The sequence below is a fragment of the Dipodomys merriami genome, unplaced genomic scaffold (genome assembly GCF_024711535.1).
Source record: "Dipodomys merriami isolate MVZ:Mamm:240054 unplaced genomic scaffold, mDipMer1.0.p SCAF_50, whole genome shotgun sequence".
Lineage (NCBI taxonomy): Eukaryota > Metazoa > Chordata > Mammalia > Rodentia > Heteromyidae > Dipodomys > Dipodomys merriami.
In genome coordinates, this window is record NW_027206069.1 from 8,318,771 (window position 1) to 8,345,898 (window position 27,128).

General features: G+C 36.8%; 1 protein-coding gene across 8 annotated transcripts in view; it reads right to left on the reverse strand.

Moving 5' to 3' along the window:
* Window positions 1–27,128, reverse strand: part of Unc79 (unc-79 homolog, NALCN channel complex subunit) — a 238,323-nt gene that overhangs the window by 79,100 nt on the left and 132,095 nt on the right. For 5 of the 8 annotated variants that reach the window (XM_069997681.1, XM_069997678.1, XM_069997677.1 and 2 more), the window contains exons 20-28: window positions 24,972–25,113; window positions 21,848–21,927; window positions 21,607–21,755; window positions 17,961–18,118; window positions 14,434–14,615; window positions 13,240–13,441; window positions 12,501–12,680; window positions 10,978–11,043; window positions 2,779–3,065 (exon numbers count right to left, since the gene is read on the reverse strand). In XM_069997681.1, the coding sequence (XP_069853782.1) occupies window positions 2,779–3,065; window positions 10,978–11,043; window positions 12,501–12,680; window positions 13,240–13,441; window positions 14,434–14,615; window positions 17,961–18,118; window positions 21,607–21,755; window positions 21,848–21,927; window positions 24,972–25,113 (1,446 nt within the window). The remainder of the gene's footprint in view (window positions 1–2,778; window positions 3,066–10,977; window positions 11,044–12,500; window positions 12,681–13,239; window positions 13,442–14,433; window positions 14,616–17,960; window positions 18,119–21,606; window positions 21,756–21,847; window positions 21,928–24,971; window positions 25,114–27,128) is intronic. The other 3 variants (XM_069997680.1, XM_069997679.1, XM_069997675.1) reach the window with 1 other exon arrangement.

The window sequence follows — 27,128 nt, forward strand, 5'->3', positions numbered from 1 at the left end:
ACCACTGAGCTACCTTCCCAGCCCCAAAAATGTCATTTCTTAGACACCACTAGCAAGACTTTAACTTGCACAGTCTTTCTGGAGAGCAATTTAGCAATATGTATTTGGAAATAAGAAAAAGCATACAACCTCCAATACAGAAATTAAATATATCCTAAAAAATGAGGTAAGTATTCTAAAATGGATGTATAAAGATACTAAACATGGCTTTGTTCTCATACACTGAAAATAATCTCTACATACAACAAAATGAAATTTAAAAATATTATTTGTACAACAGAACACTTTGTAGTAAGAACATTAAGCAGAAGACTTAAGTTTGTTGGTATATAGGAACTTCATAATAATTATCAACTTTATATAGGCTATATATAAATCAGTACATATAATGATCATTTTTCCAGTATGTAGGTTCATATATTCACATGTGGGCATGTATGCATGTATGCATGATATCTGGAAGGAGCAATATATACCAAAATGTTATTTTTGCTATATTTTCCGGTGTTTTCAGGTTTCTTTGCTGAGTATATTTCTTTTCTTTGTGAATTTTGCTCTTTAGCCTTCTCTCCACCTGCTGTTTGGTACCCACCCTCCAACTGCGCTTATTTTTCCTTTCCTGACATTCTTTTTTTCATTTTTTATTATGTATATAATGTACAAACAGTTTCCCCATGGTTGTTCTGAGGTATATTTACTATAATTTAGTCCGTTAAGCTCTTCTATTGCTCTTTCCTAACCCTCTCAACTTTCAGTACATTTCATTATGCCCTCTTCATAGTCCACAATGTAGTGTAATTATTTATTATGTAGTCCAATTAAACATTCCTTATCATTCTTTCTTTTTTATTATATTTCTAAAGTAAACATCTACAATGTCAATTCAGAGAAGGGGGAGAAAAAAGTAAAGCTTATAAACTAAAATAGCATATTTGTCTTTATAATACACAGGTAAGTATTAATAGTGATCCATGCAGTTATCAACATCAGCTAGAGATAACTCTATGCATAGTTTGCTTATGTTTTTCATTATACTACAATATATTTGAGTAAATAAATAATAATAGCTACTGTTTATTGAGTTCCTACCATAGAGAAGCTCTGATAAAGCTTAATTTCAATACGTTAATTCTAATAATGACAGAAATGAAAATCTTATATATGGTGGCTCATGCCGATAACCCTAGGAACTAATGAAGCTGAGATCTAAGGATCACAATTTGAAGCTAGCTTAGGCAACTAAGTCCATAAGACTCTTATCTCCAATTAAACACACAAAAAAATCCAGAAGTGGAGCATAGCTCACAAGGTAAAGTGCTAGAGCAGCTCAGGGACAGCACCTAAGACCTGAGTTCAAGACCCAGGACCAGCACACACAAGAAAAAGAAGAAAGGAAGAAAAAGAAAGAAAGAAAGAAAGAAAGAAAGAAAGAAAGAAAGAAAGAAAGAAAGAAAGAAAGAAAGAAAGAAAGAAAGAAAGAAAGAAAGAAAGAAAGAAAGAAAGAAAGAAAGAAAAAAAGAAAGAGAGGGGGAGAGAGAGGGAGGGAGGGAAGGAGGGAGGGGAAATGAGGAAGGGAGAGAGGGGGAGAGAAAGAAAGAGAGAGGGAGGGACAGAAAGAAAGGAGAGAAAGAGAGACAAAGGGGAACAGAGAGAAAGAGAAGTGAAGGACAGAAGGAAGGAAGGAAAGAAGGAAGGAAGGAAAGAAGAAGGAAGGAAGGGAAAGAAAAAAGAAAAAAAGAAAGAAGGAAAGAAAGAGGGAGAGAGAAAGAAAGAAAGAAAAGAAAGAAAGGAAAGAGAGCAAGAGAAAGAGGGAAAGAAAGAAAGAAAGAAAGAAAGAAAGAAAGAAAGAAAGAAAGAAAGAAAGAAAGAAAGAAAGAAAAAAGTGAGGAAGTGAGGAAGGAAGGAAGGAAGGAAGGAAGGAAGAGAGGAAGGAAGGAAGGAAGGAAGGAAGAGAGGAGGAACCTTATGTTATTTATAAACAAACAAGCAGAGGATGCTAATGCTATAAGAGCTAATTACAATTAAAATTAGAAATTCACATTCTCATCTTTCTATCCCCAAGACCTTATCTTTGCAGATTGCTGCAGTCAATCTAAAGAGTAAGAGATGCAGTACTGATCAAATTCAGCATGAGTACATGATCCAGCAATTCTGCTCTGGATTTTACCCCAAAGGAATTCTCACAGTAACCAATAAGGTATGATATACAAGGATGTTCAATGCAAAGCTTTTTGGGGTAGTAAAAAATTGAAGCAATATGATTGTCCATCATTAAAGAAATGAAACTAAAGTATGGAAAATGTATACGATGGTATATGATACAGAAGTTAGAAATGCATATAAACATGAACACATGCAATGATGTTAGTGTGGGATGAAATCAAGTTATATTGATTAACTCAACTGTCTGCATTTCAAGCCAGAAAAGAAAAAAAAATTTATATGCTGTTATTATTTAACCAATGCAGAGAATTTTAGTTTAGGATGATGAAAAAAGGTCTAGAGATGAATGATTATACAACATGAATGTTCTTAATGCCACTGAATTGTGTACTTAAAATGGTCAAATTTTATTTTACATGTATTTTATAAACACACACACACACACATTCCCTTATGATAGCAAGTGACTAATTCTTACTCAGCTTTCTATTCCTCTCCATGTCCCCTTGCCTAATACCAAGTAATTTGGGCACTTAACATTGGTTGAACAGAATATAATGCCTTGCTTTTACGGAAACCCATGATGTGACCTCTGAAAGCTGTTATTACACTTACTTGGGCAATTCCTGCAATAAATGCATTAAAGCAAGTTGACAGGCGCATTTTCTGAGGTGCAATCATGAAGCAACCTTCCTGTTGGTCATAGCCAAGTAAGACATATAAGTGCCGTTTGACCGTGTTAAAGGCCTTTGCACTGCTGATGTCTGACTCAGCACTGCTCTCATCCTTGGCCATGAACTTCATGAGCACTGTAATCAGCTGATGAACTGTCTGGTGGTCGATCCCAGCATCTTCTGGAAGCAGGTCCTTGATGGTGTTGTCATTCTCAGGAGATTGTTGTCCTGTCAGTGCAAGGAATGCGGTCAGTGGGTAATTCTTCCACACCTGAGTTTACACTAAAGTCTCACTTGACACTGACAAAAGCACAATTCTTTCTGCTCCTACTAAATATTTAAAAATTCTATTTTAGACAAGAAACTTATAAAGGCACAGAGTAAGGGCTCCTAAGCAAAACACCAGTTCAGGGTTCGTAGAAGTTACTATGTCATTAGTGCCAAATTACTTGGGAGTAAGGAAATGGAAATAAAAACAAGAAACTATAAAGATGTTATCCTCAAACTATAAGATGACTAAGTAAACTTTGGATTTAGCGATTTTAAATATATTGGAAAAGTTTTATTCTCAGTGGAAAAGAGACATTTCCTTTCCATATTTGTAAAATAAGCATCCAAGAATTACTCCAAAAAATAGTAGTCTGAACCCACTGAGCATAAAAATAATCCATTGGGTTACTTTGTTTAAATTATTATTTCAACTCACTCATGCTCATGATCAGCTGGTGTAAAAAAATTTTTTCCCCAAATCTTGAGATTCGGGAATGTCTACTCCTTGAATGAGGTAGTCAAAAATTATAAGAAGCAAATTATAAGTGCTTTAATATGTAATGAGAAACATATGAGGGGAAGGGAGACAAACAGGAAAAAGAAAGAAATGCATGAACTTTTAAAAACAGAAAACACCACATGAAGGTGAACTGAAAGTTCACATGAAAATAAAATACTTTCACCCTTTCCCTTAACCTATCTGAGCCTACCCTTTCCCTTAACCCTGAAACTGACTTCCTTGTTACTTTTCAAAGTCAATGCTGTATCCTGTCTTCCTTTGTTCTCCTACCCCTTGTGATCAGGTGTGGTTTAGTACTTTTAGGGAAGGAAGAGAGATATTTGTTCTGTATTTATGTCTGGGAGCTTATTCAAAATACTTTGCATTCTTCTCCTTTTGAAAAGCAACATTAGAATATCTAAACTGGAAATTAAATTTTTGTCTGGTAGGTAAGAGCAGGACACTGGCATTTCATCTCTCATGATACAGGGAAAAGTTCTAAATGCTAATAAACTTTGGTTACAAAACTTTTAACAACCCAGCTTTGATTATATTCCTTATAATTATGATATAAATGATGCAACAAAAATTTAGCAATTTATACTCATTAACTTCTCAGTTCATTTGGAAAAAAATATCTTAGTCTTATAGGACACAGAAGCAAGATATATAAGATATATGTCGCTGTACTGCAGCAATAAGCTGTCTGAAGCCCATTTTTCTCTGAAACTAATTAGCCTGAAGGTCATGTCAAATTCAGAATTTACTAGTTAAGACCTGCATATATTGTGACAAGTGATATACCAAGAAGTAACTGTAGACAGTAAGTAAAAAGGTAGCAGAACCAACTTGCTCTGAGAGCTCCTCACACGGGAAAACATTTTTCATTCTAGGACATTAACATTTTCTGTCTCTCTAAAGCTGACCATGGAGGAATGAATATGTACAATGTACTTCAGAGAAATTTTTTACCAAAAATTATTCCAAAGGACTTGTTTATTGCAGGGTACCACATGCAGAGAGTGATCAATAAGTTAATAATATTATTTACTAGGGATGCATCTGAAATCAACTTATGTGGAACATCATATTTCAACGACAGGCTAGATATGTGGAACATCACTGTGAAGTACAGTTAAATATTTGTAACACAGGATTTGGTCAAAAGCAATGATTATATAAATCCCTATAAAAACAAAGAAAAGTTTAGAGAACTATCTCTTCATCATTGAAAAAAATTATTTTAATTTTTTTCCTCCAAAAGATTATTTTTACAATTTGAAGGACATAATTGCTTCAGGACAGTTTGATCCAAAATGTGACAAGTGTTCTCTACAGGGTCCAATGTTATTATAGCAGCAAATGATAATTGTTACAACATAGCTTCAACATAATTCCTTTTAGCTCTGGGATGCAAGACTCAGGAGAATATTTATCGTTCAAGTCTGTCTGGCTCCTCCACATATGAACTAACTTGTTTAGTGGGAATATGTCAGAGGGAGTGGCATCTCTGATGCCTAGTTCTAAACATCTAGGGACTTTGATATAGCGGAAAGAAGCTCCCAGTGAGGGCTGTACTCTCATTTCACTCTATCACAGGCCAAATCTACAAAATAAGCCATCAGATTTTAGCTTCACTATTTCATTGCCATTTCAAGCGGGCATGTGTAAACCGTAAGTTTTCCCAGCAAATCATATTGTCTTATTGGAAAGAGGAGGCTTCATTTCATATGTAGCCTCGTCTCACTGAGGATTCATATTGGTCTTTGGTACTTTAAGGGGAAGTTTGCTGCTTCCTTTGCTTTTCCTGAACAATCAGTAGTGAGAAACCATTAACTGTTCTGAAAAAACCTAATTAATAGACTATTAACTTTTTGCATAACATAAAAGTCCAATAATTTGCCCCTTCCACTGTAGGATTTGCAGTCGTGTACTTTATTAACTTTTTTAAAAATACAGTATACTTATGACTGGTATACTCTTCAGAAAGAAAAGTTACCTAAGTCCTATAAAAAATGAGCTATGGATATGCTGAAATGTTGTTCACTGATAAGGATAAAGTTCATATGCTAGTTATCTATAAAAGCTATTAAACCTTCATTTAAAAACTAAATGCCTAAAGTATTTTCTCTAAGGAATGACAAATAGTAGTTTCAAATTCTAGCCCATGCATTTCCTTTACTTTTCTTAACCATAGCAACATAACATGTTATGGGGTTTGACCCTATTATTTCAATAATGAAAACTGCAGGCATTTTTATAATCATGGAGGTAGGGTTTTTCCTACAATGACTTTAGTGTACACAGAGTTGGAAAACTGAAACTCCAAAGTTGAATACAATGGTAAAGATTCAAATAATTTGAAACCAGGCAGGATCAGGATCTGCTTTTCCAGACTTATCCCCTGGTACTCCACAAAGAATGTTCTACATTCCGACGAGCTGGTCTATTATGTATCTCAGAAGAGACCACTCGGATGGACCAGTGGTCCATCTTCACGTGTCTGTTCATGGCCTGCTTCACCATTCAGGGCGGACCCTTGGTCCCATCTCCTTAATTCTATGCTGTGGATTTGGACCCCAGAAACCATTTTTCTTTTTTTTCTTTTTTTTGGGTCCAGTCATGGGGCCTGAACTCTGGGCCTGGGCGCTGTCCCTCAGCTCTTCAGCTCAAGGCTAGCACTCTACCACTTGAGCCACAGCGCTACTTCTGGCTTTTTTCTTTTTGCTTATGTGGTGCTGAGGAATCGAACCCAGGGCCTCAGGCATGCAAGGCAAGCACTCTACCACTGAGCCACCTTCCCAGCCCTCCATTTTTCTTATATATGTCCACTCTCTCCTCAGTACTGATGTGAACTCTAAATTCTTGTACTTACCAAAGAAAAGAGAAGGATGGGCAGGAGAAAGAGAATGATAGAGAAAATTTTCTCTAGTATTTTCTAACATTCATATGGCAAATAATTACTATGCAAGACAGAACTTTTTATGTATTAGTTTTCCTTCCTCCCCATAAGAATTTATAGTCCTTAGCCGGGCGCCGGTGGCTCACGCCTGTAATCCTAGCTACTCAGGAGGCTGAGATCTGAGAATAACAGTTCAAAGCCACCCCAGGCAGGAAAGTTCTTGAGACTCGTATCTCCAATAAACCGCTAGAAAACTGGAAGTGGTGCTGTGGCTCAAGCGGTAGAGTGCTCGCCTTGAGCTGAAGAGCACAGGGACAGCGCCCAAGCCCAGAGTTCAAGCCCCACGACCGACAAAAAAAAAAATAAAAATAAAATATATATATATATATATAGTCCTTATGCCATATCCATCTTTAAGTCCCTCACAGACTATGACGCAGTTTCTAACATATAGTAGATATTTACTGTTCACAAATATCTAAGTGCACTGAATTCAGGTAGTAGTTCCGATTTGTTTTTGATATAAGAGAAATCCACAAACCGCAAGAAAATGACTAGGGAAACAGGGAAACTCCTCAATTCCTGTCAAAGCAACTGGTGGCAAAGAGGCAGAGAAATATCTTATTCTTACCTAGTCAAGTAAAACAAAAACAAAGATCAAACACCATAATGGGGTTATATTCCATCCACAGTTCCAATTGTGCTGCTTTATTACTCTCCTTCTCTTATATCTCAGTATCTCATATCTTATGTATATACATAGCCATAGAAGACCTAGAAAACAGACCAGTAGCCAATTTCACATGCTCATGTGCTCTTTTACTCCTGCCTTTTGTCTTCCTATCTCCATCCTTTGTCCATGTCCATCTCCACCAATCCTGATCAGGTTGAAATGCTGCCTGTCCATAAGATCTGCCTTAATGGCTCCAACTAGTAGACAGGTCTCCTTCTCTTGCATTTGACAAGAACTATCCTAAGAACTCTAGATGAGAGTTCATTGATGCTTATACGTTATCCCCTCACTTAACCATAAAAAAGTAAGAATATAAATGCTTCTGGCAAATTTTTGTACTCTTTATATTTCCTGGTACATTTAGGTGCACATATGTTGGTTCAGTAAAAGTTACTTCCCAAAATGTAATTTCAGACAGGAGCATTCTTATATAAAGTGTAGTTTTGACTTATTGAACCTTAATGATCAATAGTCATTTTGCAAGTGAGTGAAGGAATTAATTGTAAACCATCTATAGGAAGAAAAGAGTGGCCAAAGAGAAGTTATTTGCAATAATAGGAGAAGTTATTTGGAATAAGAGGAGACAGGAAAAATCAATATAAGAGAGAGAGCTGGGTTTTTATATTTTTTTTTTTTGGCTAGTCCTGGGGCTTGAACTCAGGGTGTGAGCACTGTCCTTGAGCCTCTTTGTATTCAAGGCTAGCACTCTACCATTTAAGCCACAACACCACTTCTAGCTTTTTCTGAGTAGTTTATTGGAAATAAAGAGTTTCACAAACTTTTCTACCCAGGGCTGGCTTCAAACCACAGTCCTCAGATCTCAGCCTCCTGAGTAGCTAGAATTATAGATGTGAGACACCAGTGCCTGGCTACAAGACAGTTTTACCAAGCACTTTTTCTTGTAAATAGAATGTGAGTCAAAAGATGTCCAGATTTATCTATCAGCTCAAATAGAACTGGGAGAAGGTAAGTCTTATGCAGGCTGGGATATCCCTGGACCAACTGGGGGTCCTAACATCTGGACCTTTCTGGGGAAGATTTTGTATTTGGGTCACTGTAGGCTTAAGCTGAACTAATAGAAGTCATAAATGCCTAGTCAACTCTACAACCAGACTAATGTCCCCATGTCCCACAAAATGAAAATACCATAACACTGATGCATCAAGAGACAGATGTGGTAGAAAGAAAGCCAAGTCTCCTGGATATATCATTTCTATTCCTAACTAATCTAGGTGACCTTAAGCAAACCACAGAGGCAGAATTACACAGGCCCTGGGTATATCAGTTTTTCTGTCTGCAGGTAAAATGAAAACAAAATTAACATTTTACATATATCCAGAGTTGTTGTGAAGTCAGATAGCTGGTTTGCAAAAACATTCTCTATATATGCAATATTATTATATATTTATCATTTAATTATTCATTCCAGTAGACAGGGAACAATATGTAATTAAATACCCTATGTTCATTGAAACTGTTTATTCAGTACTGTGCTGATATAGCAACAGCTGAATTATTTTCAATTAATCTTCAATTCTTGTTCTAGCTATCCAAAGGCAAAGAATTCCTGGTTCTGGCAACATTAGTGAAAACACACCTTATATCTGGTTATAAAAATTTCAAGTAGGCTGGGAAGGTGTCTCAGTGGTAGAGCGCTTGCCTTGCATGCCTGAGGCCCTGGGTTTGATTCCTCAGCACCACATAAGCAAAAAGAAAAAAGCCGGAAGTGGCGCTGTGGCTCAGTGGTAAAGCGCTAGCCTTGAGCTGAAGAGCTAAGGGACAGTATCCAAGCCCAGAGTTCAGGCCCCATGACTGGACCCAAAAAAAAATAAAAAAATAAAAAAAACTTCAAGTTAACAGATCAAAAAAGAGAGCTCAGGAACTCTAAGGTCTAGGTTTGTCACCAAAATAAATCTGCGGCACCTGTTCCTTCATAAGAAACCCAGTCTCTTCCTCTGTAAAATGAGGATATTTGCATATCTCTAGTGTTTTGGATGTAACATTCTATACATTTTATTTATGTGCAGAAAGGCATTTGATTTGACTCATAAAAATCACAGAGGAATGCAGCTGTTTACAAGCCTTGTGGAGAGTATCATCCATTGAAAATGGAATTTCTGTCTTATTTGCTGTGGGCCCTATGTAAAGGCTAAAATTAGAATCATAAATTATAAGTTCAGTGCCAAGAAGTTCAGCCTAAACAAAATTTGAAATTAAGTCTTGCTACTGAATTAAATAGTATCTGCTTAATTTCAAGCCTAAACAATAAGAGGTCTGTCTACACAGGAGAGCTCATTAGGTAGACCAAATAAAAGTATGTTTATTAAATAGCAAATTCTCTGGATTCTCTCTCTCTCTCTCTCTCTCTCTCTCTCTCTCTCTCTCTCTCTCTCTCTCTCTCTCTTTGTGTGTGTGTGTGTGTGTGTGTGTGTGTGTGTGTGTGTGTGTATGTGTGTGCTCAAACTAGGCCTTGAACTTGGAGCCTACGTGCTATTCCTGAGCTCTTTTTGCCCAAGGCTAGCATCTTACCACTTGAATCTCAGCTCCACTTCTGACTTTTTGTGGTGATTGATTGTAGATTATCTGGACTCTAATTGGAGATTAAAGACTTTTCCTGCCCCAGCTGGCTTTAAACTATAATCCTCAGAACTTAGCTTTTTGAGTAGGTATCAATTTACTTTTTTAAACCATATGCAGAATACTATGATTATCTTGGCATGTCTTTGTTGCTAATTTAAAATATTCCATGTCCAGCAAATAACAAGGCAAAAAGTACTAGCTTGAAATTACCTTATAAGCTGAGCCAACTGTTGCCAAATCTAAGCAAGTTTTACATATAAATTATCTCTCCAGAAGTTTCCGTTCATATTTAATTTAAACAATGCTGTTATCTACCACCTTTCTACTGGGTACTTTTTAATGGGATAATTAGCTCCTTGAAAGACTTCCTTAACTTCAAGATATAGATAGATAGATAGATAGATAGATAGATAGATAGATAGATAGATAGTTATAGAATGACATGTAAGAGATAGTTACCAAGGCTATTTTTGACCAATATTCAAATATTGAAAACTTTTGTAATCTTCCCCATACACATGGCACTACTGCGTGGAAAACATTCAGTCTGCAATGTCCTTGCCAATGGCCATCCAAGTCTTAGGATACTTCATGATAAATTATAATATATCATGGAATATCAAATGATAAGTAACATTCTACCATGATGCTGACCATGATCTTATGGTCCTCCAGAAAAATGAAAATGCTCCTTTCTGTGAGAAACAGAAATGCAAAGTCGCAAAGAATCAAGAATGGCTAAGAGGATGAGTAGATGATGGTGGTTCAAATGCATAATCTTTTACAATGTAAATGGAACATATGTTTTGCCTAAAGCAGATGAATATAAAAACAATATTTCTATGTGTAAATACACATACAAATATAAGTACTATGGATAGTTCTGATACTCTTGGCTCTGTGGGAAATGGTGCATATTGAGGTAATATGATGCTTCTTACTGGACCAAAAGTTCACGAGTCAAAAGTCATAAGCTAAGAGTAAGATGAAAGAATTGCTGTTTGAGGGCTCAAATGCTTGAGCATCTGTGGAAAACCCCTGTAGAGCTCACAAATCCTAAGAATATCACTCTGGTCCAGTTAGAGACACCAAAGTCTTTACCTTGTCCACCTGTGCTAGACCCTCGCACAGGCCCTGTCACGTCAGCAGTACCCACCTGGAGTCTGTTCGGGTGTCCCACCGAGAGCTGGAGCAGACTGCTCATGCCTGGTCAACCTCACAGCTTAAAAATCAACAACAACTCTATTTAAATAAGCATTAAAGACAACTTGAGTCTAGAAAATACACTCAGTGCTAATTATAATTTGACAGTAGAAACATGCTTTTAGCATCACATAAAAGATGTTTATGTAACGGAATTTTCATGGTTTTATTTGGATCTCAAGAAGATCCTTCCACATTACTTAAATTCTTAATCAAAATTGTCATGTGAATTAATTAGCAAGAAATAACAATAAAGTTTATACCTCAAATTAATAAGTTAGGAAATAAATGTGCTGGAAAACTCATATAAAAATGGCGATTTATTTAATCTAGATCTTGGTTTCTAGGATCTGGAAGTTTTCCCTGGAACCTTACACTATACTATAGGTTTTCTGAAAGGGCCACATGTGATTATCTTCTTTCCCTGAAAAACTAGGTCATTGATTATTTATGCAGCTTTCCATTGACTTTCCAAAGTTAAAAAAAACCACATTCCCATGTTTGTCATAAAACAGAGAAACACATAATAAAATTAAATAAAAATTATGATTAAAATGGTTATGTTATATAAGGCTGTTTTCTAGCAAAAGCCAATGAAAAAGCAAACCTCTGAGCTTCTGACAGGGTAAGAAATGTTTTAGGTATTATTTTATTAACTTCCTGTTACTTAAAGATTAACATGTTGAATAGTTTTAACAATTTAGACATAAAATTAAATGTACTCACTTATTAATATGGTGATCTAGTTATAAATTTTTAATTATTTTCACTCATGTACCATTGTTAAACATTAGAGCTAAACTAGTCATTTGGTTTTTAAGGAAACTTTTATTATCATTAAGTGCAATATAAAGAAAAACATTTATCAAATAAATACATATATATGTATGTATGTGTAGACATACATATAGAACTCTTGTTTAAAAACCTGGTAATGAAGTTTATTTCACTTATAAGTTATCTGGTGAGTTTGAATAAAGGTTCAACTTCTTAGCCTTATTTTTCTTTTTTGAAAGCAACCATTATTACTGGTTTGTCTGAAGGTTTATGTGGCTGCTTCTAGGCTTCATGAAAAGAAAACGCATTCTAAATTTTAGCTCTACCTCACAGCTGCATAGGGATCATCTACATTTTATTTAGAAAGTGCTTAGATTATATGACTGGTGTGCATACCTTCCTATTCTAGAAGTTAGAAGCAAATGCTTCTTCTAAGCTTCATGCCCCACTATCAGTGAATTTTTTTTTCTTCTACATCTCAAAACAATCTCCTACTAGACCAGGGCTTTGCTGCACCCACAAACTATAAAAAGTTACTCATGACCTTTACAATTCTGGGTGAATGTTTTAGGGAATCTGAGGGCCAAACTTGCTGGACAAATTGCTATCCCTGCTACTCTCTGTGAACATTCAACAAGACAAGCAGCCTCAGAAAGACATTAAACAGATGTCATGGAAAGATGGACAAAGATACTCAACGAATTTTGGAGGTTAGGGTCTCGGGGAGGGAGAGCGCCCTCTTGGATTCCGCCGGCCCTTTCACACTGTCCCTCAGAGATCTCACACTCTTCTGGCGATTTCTTGCGAAGCGAGCCCTCTTGATCTTCCACAACGCAGCATCACTAAGGTTGGCAACATTGGTTCTTACAGCAGTGATGGCTTTGCAGAAGGAATTAAAGAGGTTACCGTCTTCCTTGACTAGCTATGTGATACAGACATTTTGAAACAATCCATCTGTATATAATTTCAGTATGAAAAGACATCTTTCACTGATGCATGAATCATCCATCTCCCTGTATGATAAGTCTTATATTAAATAAATAATGACTATCCTCTCTTATTTTATATTTTAGACTGTAAGACTAAATTATCTAATTTTAGAAATTTTTTCATGTACTTAGAGATATAGGCAATTGATTAATAAGCACACTAGAGTTTCAAGGTGCAAATGTAGTTCATAAGATTGCTTGTGAACATCATAAATATAATAATACAGTCACAAATAATCATGGGTTCTCAAGGAAATAAGAATTCGGATTTTGGAATGTCAGAATATATTTAAATCTATGAATAAGCACAATAGACATTCAAATAATTGATTTGAGTGCACAAAGTCACTTGATGTGGAATTGAAATCACATGCCAACTACATTTTGCTTACCTAGTGGGAAGAGCAGGAATTATGGCTATTTACAACCAGTGCTTTTATTTTACTTACTTGTAGGGAAAGGAAATTCTTTGTTACAATCCAAATGTAGCTGAGCTTCCAAAGAAAGAGTCTCAAATCTATTGACAAAGAACTCCCAGCTCAAAGCGGGAATATCCTGCTTGAGAAAATGTAAGAGTAAAAGCTTGCTCAATATTGTGGGTCGGTCTTTGACCACAGTATCAAACTGGAAGTCAAGGCAAAGACATAAGCCCTGGAAAAGAGGGAGGGTAGAGAGCATCAGACATAAATAGCCACAATTCTTCAAAGATAGTATTCTAGACAGTGAATGAAATGGGACAATTTCCCAAACCATACTTATAAGTAGAATGAGCCAACTACATCTTTTTGATGACCAGTAGTGTAAGGGGAAAAAATGCATAGGAGTTGCTCCTAAAGAGAGTATCTCTTGAATTTTAATTCAGAAATATGAACTAAATGTATACTACTAATTTTCTTATGTGTTAGATAATAATCATTTGATCCCAATATTAATGTATCTTGTTTTGATGTCTGTAGTTTTCATCAAGAAGCACCTTCAAAGCTGAATTTTAGATTACATAGGAAGATGGTTTTCAAATTCCCTTCCAATCTTAAATTGTGTGATTCTAGAACATAGAGAACATGGAATGCTAGAAAACAGAAGTTGGAATGGATGAAACATCCACTTCTCTACTCTATGATCCTACCACTCATCTTTTTGTTATCTTCATTGTAACGTAATGCAAATGCCCACACAAAGAGATTTCCATTCTAAACATCATCACTACCATCATCAATGTAGTATCTGTTTATACAATGCTGTGGTCTGAATGTTTGTGAATATTTGTGACCCCCTAAAAATTCATAAAATGCATAAATTTCAAAACTTCATGAGGAATGATTAGGTCATATGGACAGAGACCTCATGATAGGATTAATGCCTTGAACAGAGGCTGTGTTTACAGGGATAGGCACCATCTGTGAGCTGGAAAGTGAGTCCTTGCCTTATCAGTTACTACATCTGTCAGCACACTGATTGTGGACTTCCTAGCCTCTAGAACTCTGAGAAATAAAGTTCTATTGTTTTATATGTTAGAAGTTATCCTGTTTTTAGTACTTTGCTACAGCAAGTCTAAAATACTAACACAGGCAACAAAGAAGCCAGTGATTTAGTGGTACAGACACAGACCATCTTTGGGGTTGATGACACATATCACACATCACCTGTAATGCTGGTCTTTTTATCGTGTCAAGCAGGAGACCTGCCCTGGTGGCCACTGCTGGGTTGACATCCTCCACAGCCGTCAGGAAACAGCAGAAGGCATGCGCGAGGGAGTACTTCAGCAAGTGGTTTTTGGTCACTGAGTGAATATCCAGAAATCTGCAAATTACAGCCACCTTTTCCACTGAAATATAAAAATACAGTGTACAAAATGCATGTATATATATAGACAATATTTAGACAGTACACTGAACCCACAGAGAAAAAGTTAATACAGGGCTCCTATATGGAAAGGGGTGTGTGTGTGCGTGCGTGCGTGCGTGCGTGCGTGCGTGCGTGCGTGCGTGTGTTTGGATTTGCGCACTGTCCCTGAGCTTTTCCTCAATGTTCTACCACTTGAGCCACAGCTCCACTTCCAACTTTTGGGCAGTTAATTGACAGTAAGAATCTCACAGACTTTCCTGCCCAGACTGGCTTCGGAACTGTGATTCTCAGATCACAGCTCCCAAGTTCCTGGATTACAGGTATAAGCCAGAGCTCCTTTTTGCTCAAGGCTAGCATTCTACCACTTGAGCCACAGTGCCACTTCAGGCTATTTCTAGTTGTTAATTGGACATGTCTCATGTTCTTTCCTGCGCTGACTGAACCAATCTTCAGATCTCAGCCTCCTGAGTAGCTAGGATTACAGGTGTGTGCCCATGCTTGGCTTATTTGTATCTTGTTGGAAGCAACCATAGTTTTTTATATTATATCCCAGCTATAATTATCTTATCTCCTGTAGTCAATCTGGACTTTGACATCAAGTGTTATAAATCTTAACATTTACTTCCCTCTCCTCCCAAATGCTTAAGATCTTTAAGCATATATATGTGTGTATGAATATGTGTGTGTGTGTGTGTGTGTATATATATATATATATATATATATATATAGTGTGTGTGTGTGTGTGTGTGTGTGTGTGTGTGTGCTTGTACACACTCTAGGTTCTAGTATCATGGTTTGAACTCAGGTCTTTGCGCTCTTGCTCAACTAACTTTATCATGACTGGTGTTCTACCACTTGAACCATACCCCACCCGTCCAGCATTTTGATGGTTAATTGAAAATGGCATCTTGTGGACTTTCCCCCCACCCCACCCCCTCCCCAAGGCTGGCTTCAAATGATAATCCTCCAAGTCTCAGTCTCCTGGGTAGCTCAAATTATAAGCATTAGTCCCTGAATATATATGTACGTGTATATATGTGTATTTCTTAATATATATTAAAAATAAATGAACCTATGGAATTTTTGAATAAATACAACATATCTTATTATTAGAGCAATTATAAAGAAGTTTAATAGAAAGTTTCTATTCTTAAAGGTCTCCCAATTGAATTAATGAGGTAAAATAAAAACATGGAAAAGGTTAACAAATCATAAATCTCAGAAGAAAATGTTACATAGAGATGTATGAACATACAGATGCCATATGTAAATTAATAGTATGTACATGAGTAGAGCTTTTACCAGAGTTCATAGGATAAAGGTCTGAATGGATTTTATTGAACAGGAAGAAAGTCAATATGGTAGATTCTTAAAGGGTGGTAATGTCAATAAACAGGAAAGAATAGAAACAGTGTTCTAGGCTGAGTACTCAAATATTTTAATTCATACCACAAAATACTGCTTTACTATTTATGATAACTTCATGGTTATATTTTTAGGAATGTCTGGAATAATTCAACATAGGCTGTTTGGTCATTTTTATATCATGAGCTAGTATCAGCAGAGACCCGGACCCTAGAGCCTGGTGGGTACCTTTCCCCTCCTATGTGCTCCAAGAGCTTCCATGGACTGGCTGCAGAAATCAACAGGGAGGCATTCTGAATTGAAGTGTAGCTGGGACTGGCAACAATTCCAACTTAAATTGGAATTAAAAGCATATTTTCCTATTTGCATTAAATACCACATTTCCTATGAGATAACACAAATATCAAGTACATTCCTGCTAAGAAACTAATGCTATAGATTAACATATAATTTCCTATAATGTTATGTATTAACTATCATATAAATGAATTTGCTTCTGGGATCACATGAGCATCAAAAAGCAAGCACTCTCTGAAGTTACTAGGAAACTGAACCCTAAGATGTCATAGGTAACCAACCTGACAGAAAGTCATTACTGTGCCAAATGTTTGGACTCTAGACACTAGGGCTGTTATGAGGAGCTAGGCTCAGCATGCTAAACCTGTTTGTTGCCCTTGATAAGGCAAGTATTAGCAGAATGAAGTGATGATGAGCTAGCAGATCTGAGGCTAAGAAAACACACCCATGTTCCTTTCTTACTTATTACTCAGAAAACTTGCTATTCTATGCCCTAGGAAATTATAATCATCACTGCAACAGACTCAGGGAAGACCAGGTCTCTGAAAGGCCAAAGACGTGTCTCTCAGTAGCAAGTGTATATAGTAGGTATCAGCAAACTTCATTGAGTTATCTGGATAACTTATCAGACATCTAGATACCTCTCCCTTTAAGATTTTGAGTCAATAGGTCTAGGAGTGGGTTCAGTACTCTGGGGAAAGTAACTCTGATACAAATAACAATGTGGGTTGCCATATTATAACCCAAGCTGGGAAGCAACTAGGAGTAAAGAAGGCTGAAGTTAATTATGTGTGTATAATAAGAGTAATTACACTTTGGCAAACATGGCAAGAATCCCCCCTAAAACTACACTGCATCTAAGCTCATCTAAATGGAACCAGCAAAGAACACAGCATGAGAATTCCCTTTACAAGGATGGGAAGGGAAATTAGAGTTAAGACAGGCTTAATCATAGCTGTAATCCTAGATACTCAGGGGGCTGAGATCTGAGGATCACCATTCAAAGCCAGACTTCACAGGAAAATGTGAGACTCTTATCTCCAATTAGCCACCAGAAAACCAGAAGTTGCTCTGTGTCTCAAAGTGGTAGAGCTCTAGCCTTGAGCAAAGAGACCTCAAGGACAGTGCCAGGCCCAGAGTTCAAGTCCTACGACTGAACACCACCACCTCCCCACCCCCTCCTCCAAAAAATAAAAGAAATTAAGGCTAAAAATAAATGCCCAAACTATACATCTGTCTTAGGAGAAGATCACAAAGGCACAATGCTTATGTGCTTTTGATCATATAAAATAGTTTTATTGAAATTAACTCCAGAAAATGGAAACCAGAGGGCTTTTTCTTCATTGTTTTTGTTTTCTTTTCTGTTGTCTGTCTCGGGGAGGGTAAGGGGAGGCACAGAAATGGAGGGACAAAGAGTAAACAAATGCAGCAGTGGTACTCACTAGATACTATGTTGAGAATTAACTATATTATGGGCAGGAAAGAACTGGAAGAGAGTGAGGGAAGGGGTGACATTGTCCAAAAAGAAATATACTCTTTACCTGACTTATGTAACTATAATCCCTCTGTACATCACTTTCATAATAACAATTTTTAAAAAATTTAAACTATACAACTGGTTTACCTTATGGCCCAGGGAATTGTTAAGCTAATATAGAAATACCTGCTTCAAACCTCATCTTCCAGTCTTTGCTGTTGAAATTTCCATTTATGATTGTCCAGAAGATGTCAGCACCATGAGGAAGTGACAGAGCATGGAGAAGGAGAGGGACTGCCAAGGAGGACAGCTGGGAGAACTCAGACTTGACAACTCTCCACAGGCTGGGGAACCAAGGAGAAGGAAAGTGCTTACAGTTACCATAACCTTTTCGGAATAAAAAAAATCCCGACGTCTTAATTCACGGAAAGTGTAGTTAGTTGGCATCCAGTAGGGATGCTTTTGTTGAAACTGCACTCATCCACAAGATAACAATCCTGTGACAAACATTTCCTAGGCTTTATTCTGTTTGAAGAAATTGTTTTATGTAACATTATAGACACTGTATTTTAACATAAGATTTTAATTGACTTCTAAATTCAGCTCTATAAATGAACAATGAGTTAAATAACATACATGCCAGTTATAATAAGTGACTGCTAAATTTTTCATATAGTGAGTATCTGGACATTTTTATTGGTTTTGCCTGTCCAGCAGTTTTTTCCCTTTATTTATGGAAAAGAACAACTGTTTTTCTATTAATAACAATCTCTGCAAGAACTGATATGATTGTCACTCAAGCTTTTCCACCTTTCCTGTTATAAAGGGAAACACAAAATGTAAATTAATCAAATATCCTGAACAGAGTGATTGGCCTATAATTGGGCATATGATCCAAACATAATAGCGTCAGAAAGCCTCTCTCCAAGAGCAATATGGCTTCTGAGATATCCTCCTTCTGTAATCTCAGAATTGAAGGGTATCAGTCCAGCGCTTCCAGAGTCATCCTGACTAGGAATAAGACAACATTTAGGTTGCTGTAAAAAGTTCTGACAGAACTGGCCTCACTGATGGGCTGAAAGAAAGATGAGGGGGGAAAAGATAAAGTGACAGAGAGAGGTAGTGACATAGAGAGACAAAGACAGAGACAGAGAGAAACAGAGAGAGATGGTAGAACTAACTGAGAGATGGTAGAACTAACCTTATTTGCAAAATACATTGAGATACAAGCCACTGGAGTTACATTAGTCAAAAGATACACCAAAGCTTTAGAATTTAAAAGATTTTTTCAAATGACATATGCTTAATCTGAGTAATGGAAACATGGATCTAATCCTACCTATACCATTAATTAGCTATGCAATCATGTGTAAATGTCTCAACTCATCTGAACTTTAATTTCCTCTTATTGTGGGCTGTATTAAACAACATGATGCATAGTTGATGCATAGTAGATATTCAGTGACCTTGAGCTATTATCATTCATTATTATCATTGTGAAGATAAAGATGTTTCTAGAGTATGAAAATAAGCCCTATGAAGAATGCAAAGGAAAAAGGCCACAATCTGTCTTTAATGGTATGTTCAATTTAGTTGAAGGCAGCAAAACAAAACTCAGCACCAATGATCTCTTTTCCTCAGAAGTTATCACTGTCAAAGGAAAGAACATTCCTCCACTTTTCTACCCTTTGTTATTTCTTCCTTCCTTCCTTCCTTCCTTCCTTCCTTCCTTCCTTCCTTCCTTCCTCTCTGTCTTTCTTTCTTTATTTTTGGTGGCAAGCTTGGGTCTTGAACTCAGATCCCTGGCACTGTCCTTGAGCTTTTGTGCTCAAGGCTGGTGCTCTACTACTTGTGCTACAGCCCCATTTCCAGCTTTTCTTGGGAAGGAAGGGCAGTAGTTAAGTGGGGATAAGGATATCACAGACATTTCCTGCCTGATCTGGCTTCAAACTGTAATCCTCAGATCTCATCCTCTGGCACCCAGCTCCACCCTTTATTCTTGATTACAGTCACTTGCTTTCCAGATGGTGGTACCATTATTCTCTTTCTAGCCCTCTCTTCTGATCCTTTTCCACTGGTAATAAATCTATCCAAATTTTCCCTATCCTACAAGTCCTTGATATTAGCTCTCTTTCCCCTCTAAAGTAGCCAATGTTTCCTTTATTTTTGTAACAAAATTTTCAGAGAACAGAATATTGTGCTATATACCTTCAGTCCCATTATAACAAACTTTTCGGAAAACAAAGTACTGTGCTTATAAACCTTTAATTCCTGTGACATGACCTTGCATTCTTTTGAATGTGGCTCTTTTTGACATTCTCAATTAAGGCTCAACTTTGACCCTGCTCATTATTTTATTATCTTTCAGAGACCTCATTAAAGAAAGTATCTTTGAAGGTTCTTTGCACTTGAGTCCCATCTTACTTCTCTAGCTTCTTTTATTTTCCTTCTCTCCTAAAATTGCACCATGCAGCAAAATAGAACTTGGGATTATTTAAGTAAGCCTTGTCCATTTCTTTTCTCTTCCTTCCAATTCCATTTGTCCTTGATACTCCTGCTTTCCACTAAATGTCCTACCTATTTCAAACCTTTATGCAAATTCTTGACTGTACTTCTCACTCAAGCGGTATCTTCTGCTGAGTCCTTCCCTAATCATTCATCTAGAAATGTTCCTGCCCACCTGGGAGCTATGCAAATTAGCCATGAATCACATTCCCTTAGATTAATAGAGACATATACATACATACACAGAATGATCGTGTGTCTTGGGTAAGAGTGTGATGAACTTAGTCTACTTTTATATTTTGAAGTTATTATGAAAACTACTCTCAAAAGTAGACCACATTAAATAACAAAAAAATCATGGTCACCTTCTGTATATTTTAGTATTCATTCTTTTCCAAACTAGACTGCAAATTCTCGTACACTTAGTATAATAATGTATATGGTAAGCATTGTATATATTTGTTGAATAAATAAATGAACAAAGTGAGTGAACATGAGACAGCGTCAGCAAAGTGTACATGAATCACCCTTCCCTTTTTTTAATCAATTCATTCTCTTACATGTAAAATGAAGACTTTTTAAAAATTTATTTCCAGGAAGATTATAACAGGTATTTTAAGATTCTCAGGTAGAGAACACTACAGACCTAGGATGATGTTTTATTATTCTTCTCAAAATGACTCATATTACTCTAAAAGTAATTTATCAGACAACATGAGGAAGGATTTTAAATGTTCATTAGCAGCTCTAGTTCTGGTAAGAAAATAATTAAATTGTTACCAAGTTATAGTAGGTAATTATTAACTTATTGTCTGTTGACGTAGTCTTTCTTTTCACTATATTATATTTATTTTTATTTTTAATAACATATTAACTGTGTAAAAAATTATCACTGTAATGTTTTGATACATACATATAATTTACTTTAATCAAATTTGCCTACTAGGTATACTATTTTATTACCCAATCAAATAACTGAAAGGCATAAAATAATCTTTATTTTACCATATTTATTTCCACAGAATCTAGCAAGTAAACACTGCTATTTTCATATTAGCATTCAGAATAATGTAGTTCCCATAACAAATTAAGCTTTCTTAGCTAAGAACAATAAGTCAAATGAACTAGAGTGGAAGTGGCGGTGTGGCTCAGGCGGTAGAGCGTTGGCCTTGAGCTGAAGAGCTGAGGGACAGCGCCCAAGCCCAGAGTCCAAGCCCCACGACCAACCAAAAACAAAAACAAAAACTAGAGTAAGTCATATTCTGATTTTAATTTTCACACCTAAAGCCTAAAGTGTAAACAAAAAGGAAAGGTTAGCAAGACATACCTGGCAATCAACATATGGTCCTGAATATAGGCTAAAAATTGAGGATGATCTTTTCTAGCAATGTATAAACACTCTCCATGCAGACAGAGAATCTTCAGGCAATTGAGCATATTAAAGAGAATGTCTGGCTCTTCAAACTTAGCCATTTCCTATGTAAACAAACCACATGGTTACTGGGCTTTTCAAAACAGCATTGCTACCAAGCCAAACAATCAAAGATTTAAAAAAAAAAAAAACATACCTGGAAAATAGTATATATTAGTCTTAATGTTACTGGAAGCTGTTGGTAGCAAAATTTTCTTTCCGTATCATTCTTTATCACTGTGGAGAAATAATTACACGAAAGTTAGCTTACCTCCACTTCTCCCACCGTCTGCTAAGATATAAAATCAGAGAAAAATAGATCAGAAAAAATAGATACCGAATGTATCAAAAATGTTTATGTAATGTCTGCACTGGTGTCCAGATGAGCGTATATCCTGCTACGAGGCAAGTGCAGGAAACCTTCAGAAGTAGTGTTGTCAGCCTCCCCTTTCACTTTGTTGCCTATTACAAATTCTAGTGTCTGGCTCTCTGAGCTACCTCAAGCCAACCCTGCGCTCCTGTGAGATGGAAGCTCTTATGCTCCCTAAATGATGAGAAGCTTTGTAATTAAAATGGAAACAAATATTAAAGAGATGTATGCAAGACTACTAGCACTGAAAGTGGGGTTTATCACATAGACTAACACAAAATGAGCATATTTTGAACAAGATGAATATACTCAGATAAGAACACCACTCATTGGGGCTGGGAAGGTGGCTCAGTGGTAGAGCGCTTGCGTTGCATGCACGAGGCCCTGGGTTCAATCCCTCAGCACCACATAAGCAAAAAGAAAAAGCTGGAAGTGGCGCTGTGGCTCAAGTGGTAGAGCGCTAGCCTTGAGCTGAAGAGCTGAGGGACAGCGCCCAGGCCCAGAGTTCAGGTCCCACGACCAGACCCAAAAAAAAAGAAAAAGAAAAAGAAAAGAAAAGAACACCACTCATGGATTCATTTTCTCATGAGGATCCCTGAACTTTTCACCTCTATGGTGGAGCAGGGATATGGCATACAGACTAGCATGCTAGAGACTAGAAGCCACTAGCGAACCAGGTATCAAAATGAGTGCAAAATGTCTGAAATACTGTGTCATGGTAAGTTGTGGAAATTCCTAGGATCAGAGATAACATCCATCAAACCCTCTTGGTATTCAGATTAAATAGTTTTTTGGGACTCCGCCCCTCACAGGCATTTTAAGTGCTTGTTATCCACACTTGATTCTATTTTGTTTAACACAACATTTTTATGTATTTTTGGTGTGGACATATCTAGTCGCTATAAGAAATGCAGCTTTCTATAAGATGCAGAAAGAAGAGAATCATCTAGAATGACATGGAACTCACTAAGCATATGTCAATGGAACATTGGTTCCTGCAGGTCACAGACCAGAAGTAACATTAAGGCGCTCAGCAATAAGGAACACTGATCTAGGAAGAAAGCCAAAAGGAGCTTCTCTGAGGCGACAGTTTGTTGTCTGCTTCTGTTTGAGATGGATCTCTTATGTAGGTAGCCCTTGAACTCATGATCTGCTTTGTTTCAACCTCTTGAGTGCTGGAATTACAGATGTGCACCACAGGACCAGCTCAATAGAGACAGTAACTGTTCTTGCAAGAAAATAAAAAATAAAAGAAGGAAAATAGACCAAAGCTGTGATAGGCGCTATTGTCTGTGTCAGAATACCCATATATTTTTTAAAGTAGAGTTTATAATAATTCAACAAGGAAAATAGTACAGTTGGCTTTCTGTATCTATTGGTAGATTCAATCCAACCAAGGCTCAAAAGTATTCAAAGAAAAATAACTGCATCTTTACTGAACATATTGTTCTATAAATTATACAGAATAACTGTATCATTTTTTCATGATAGGCCAAGAATATAACTGGGTATTAAAGCTCATGCCTAGCATGTGTAAGGCCTTGGGATCCATCCTCATCACCACAAAACAAAACAAAATAAAATAAAACACAGCTTTTCCATTTTGTTACTTAAGTAATCTAAGGATAATTTAATGTATATGAGAAGTACATAGCTCATATGCAAATATTATGATACTTTATATTATAGACAGATATTTGCATAGAAATAGTTTGTGGATCCTATGTCTCTACTTCTCATAGGGTTCAAATCTACATAAGTTTAACTCTAAATCTAGGCCTTAACAACTTCAGTCCTAAAACAAGCTCACTATTAAGTAAACCAGGATAAATAAGTTTCAGTCCCAACTCCTGCCACTATAAGGTATTCAGTATTTGGATTTCTAATTCCCAGACCCCACCTCTGTTGTGCCCAGAATCAAAGGTAGAGAATGAAGCTCATTTATTTTATTTATAAGAATATAAATGATAAATTACAAATGAATCATGAACTACAGGACCATGAGCAAGTGAAATAATCAATCTAGGATTTATTTTCTTATTTGCTAAGTAAGAAGGCTGAAGTAGGGTGAAGTAAATCAGTAGATTTGGGCTTTCTTTTCAAGGCTTCACCCTGGCTAGCCAGGTATTTGAGCTATGCTGCCAGACTAACTTTCTTCTCTGAAGGATACTTTATTTAAAGAAAATCTTTCTTAAAACTCCAATATAGAGGCTGGGAAGTGGTTTAGTGGTAGCATGCTTGCCTAGCATGCATGAAGCTCTGGGTTTGATTCCTTAGTACCACTGAAACAGAAAAAGCCAGAAGTGGCACTGTGGCTCAAGTGGTAGAGTGCTAGCCTTGAGCAAAAAGAACTTCAGGGATAGTGCCCAGGCCCTGAGTTCAATCCCCAGGACCAGGAGAGGAAAAAAAAATACTTCAATACATCCAGGTATGGTAAAACATACCTGTATTCCCAACTACTGAGGAGGCAAGATAGAAAGATTGCAAGATGACGGCCAACTTCGGGCAAAGTTATGATGATCCTATCTCAAAAACAAAATATGAACCAAAGGCCTAGGGGGTGCATCTCAAGAGACAGAGCACTTGTCTAGCATTCAAAAGACCTCTGGTTCAATTCTCAATACAATGAAAAGCAAACAAAAACTACAACTTCTGAAATATACCACACTGGAACACTCTTGCCAGGCCTTTAGCACATTGTCCCACATCTCCCCACCATGAACTCACTCCAATGAAAACATTCCATAGAAAGCAACACAGAGCTTTTACTACTCTGAAAATCAATGAAACATCACCTCAGGTATTCTTTAAAACTCTGCTTCAATGGTGTGAAACAGTGTGAGCCAAGGCTCTATGCAACACAAACTGGAAAGTGTATACTGCATACTTCCCAACAGCCACATTCACCTACCAGCATGTTCTGTAGGCACACTGCAATTGCCTGGATTCTCTCCATGCTTGGTTGCTGGATTATCTTCCTCCTCTGCTTCAGGGCCTATGATGAACTCTGGTCTGGAAGAAAGGAGACTGTCTTCAAGGCTGTCTGTGGGCTCCTGCAACAAATACAACAAGCAGCCAGATGAGCAGTTCTTGAGGGCTATAAAAAAAAACTGGCTTGGGTCAACAAAGGTATATCACTGCCTGGCCTGTGTGCTGAGCAGAGAGTGAGTCTTAGAAGGGCCTGAGCTTGCTTTGTTGACACTGAGAAGTCTATATAAGCTATGCTGAAATACTTCCTTTCACTTGAAATAAATATGGAAAGATAGCAAAATCATTGTCAGATCTTCTAGCCTGTTCTCCCACCTTCTGCTTTATTCCCGAAGATGATTATGCCACTCCCCAATCGATTCTCATCTGTGCATATTTTGTTCAATGACAGAAGGTATTTAGAAGGGAATAAAGTGTTCACAGAGATACTTTCAAATGCAAACTCTGGTTATCTGGTTGTCAGGGGTTTAGGAACAAGAAAGTGATATAATACCTGAGTTAAAGGAAAGTAATGTAGCCCAGGTGCCCATGAATAACCAAATGAATGAACAAAAAGTCTATCTACACAATGGAATTTTATCTTAAAAAGTAGAGAGTCAGACATATGTTACCATTTGGAAGAAATTTTAGGGCACTACATTAAGTGAAATAAACCAGACACAAATGACAACCACTGTATGATCTTACTTTCTTAAGGTATCTACCTGTATATCTATCTGCAGTCAAAGGCATAAAAACAGAAAGTAGCATGACAGCTGGCAGGTGATGAAGACTTGAAGACCTTGTTTAACAGCTACAGAGTAAATACTTGACATTATCTAAGCACACATATATTTATACTTACATGCAACATGTTGTGTTTATACATGCAAAATAAGCTGCAAAATGGAAAGATTTTAAAAAGAGCATTAAGTATGTATATTCTGTGTGTGTGTGTGTGTGTGTGTGTGTGTGTGTGTGTGAGGTTGCTTCTTTTCATAAGCCACATAAAACAAGACAGTCAAATTATAAATTGAATTTCATACAACTTGATACAGTGGGAGGTTGTGTGCTGCATATTGATTTTTCTACATATACTCAATAACCCACATTTCTGGTACTGTCATCTAATGTGGTTGGATTGGTGTTACCTGTCTTGCAAACCTGACTAAGACTTCTGCCAGCAATTCTTCACATCCTCTCCTCAATCTCTTGTCCTCCACTTGACTCAGGAGGAAGCTGAAACAGTTAAGATGGCAGTGCACAGAAACTGTGTTCTAAGACAGAGTCCTCTTTTACTAATTTAGTACTTTATCCTCCTGTTTTATTTGTTTTATGTCTTGTTTTATAAAGTTACAAAGTTCACAGCTTTATACTAAAGTATAACAAAACTAGGGTATTGTTGATAAACATCTTTGAAGCCAGGAGTTATCTGACTTCTTTTTTTATTTTTATTTTTAATGCATTTTTATTGTAAAAATGCTGTACAGAGGGGTTACAGTTACATGAGCAAGGTAACAAGTACATTTCCAATTAAGCATTGTTACCTCCTCCTTTGTTTTCCCCCTACTACCTGACTTCTTTTAATCTACATCAATCATTAAAAAATCAAACACTAACACTTTTATTGAGCCCCTCTTCCCATCAAATTCAAGAGAGAAAAACTAAATCCTTTAGCTCTATCTCCAAATTGATTTTGAGCCCATGACAAATGAAAAACATGTGGACATTGGGGATTGCTTTGGTGGCTCAGTTGTTCCATGTTTATGCTTATTTCTTTCCTTGTTTTATGGCATGATGTTGTAAAAAAAATGGCACAGTATCGGAAGCTTGCTGTCTGGAGATCATGTTGAGCAAGACAAACCAAACTCAAAAAAAAAAGATTATCAAGTGTTCTTGCTCATTTGTGGAGTACAGACCTAAAATACTTATGATAATGATGATATATATATAACACAGATACATATGAGTTAACAGCATAATGAAACCCTCTAAACATTTTTAAAAGGAGGAGGAGGAAGGGGAGATGGGAATGTGGTAGAGGAGATATTTATTCAAATTACACTGTGTGTATATATGGAAATATCACAACAAAACCTCA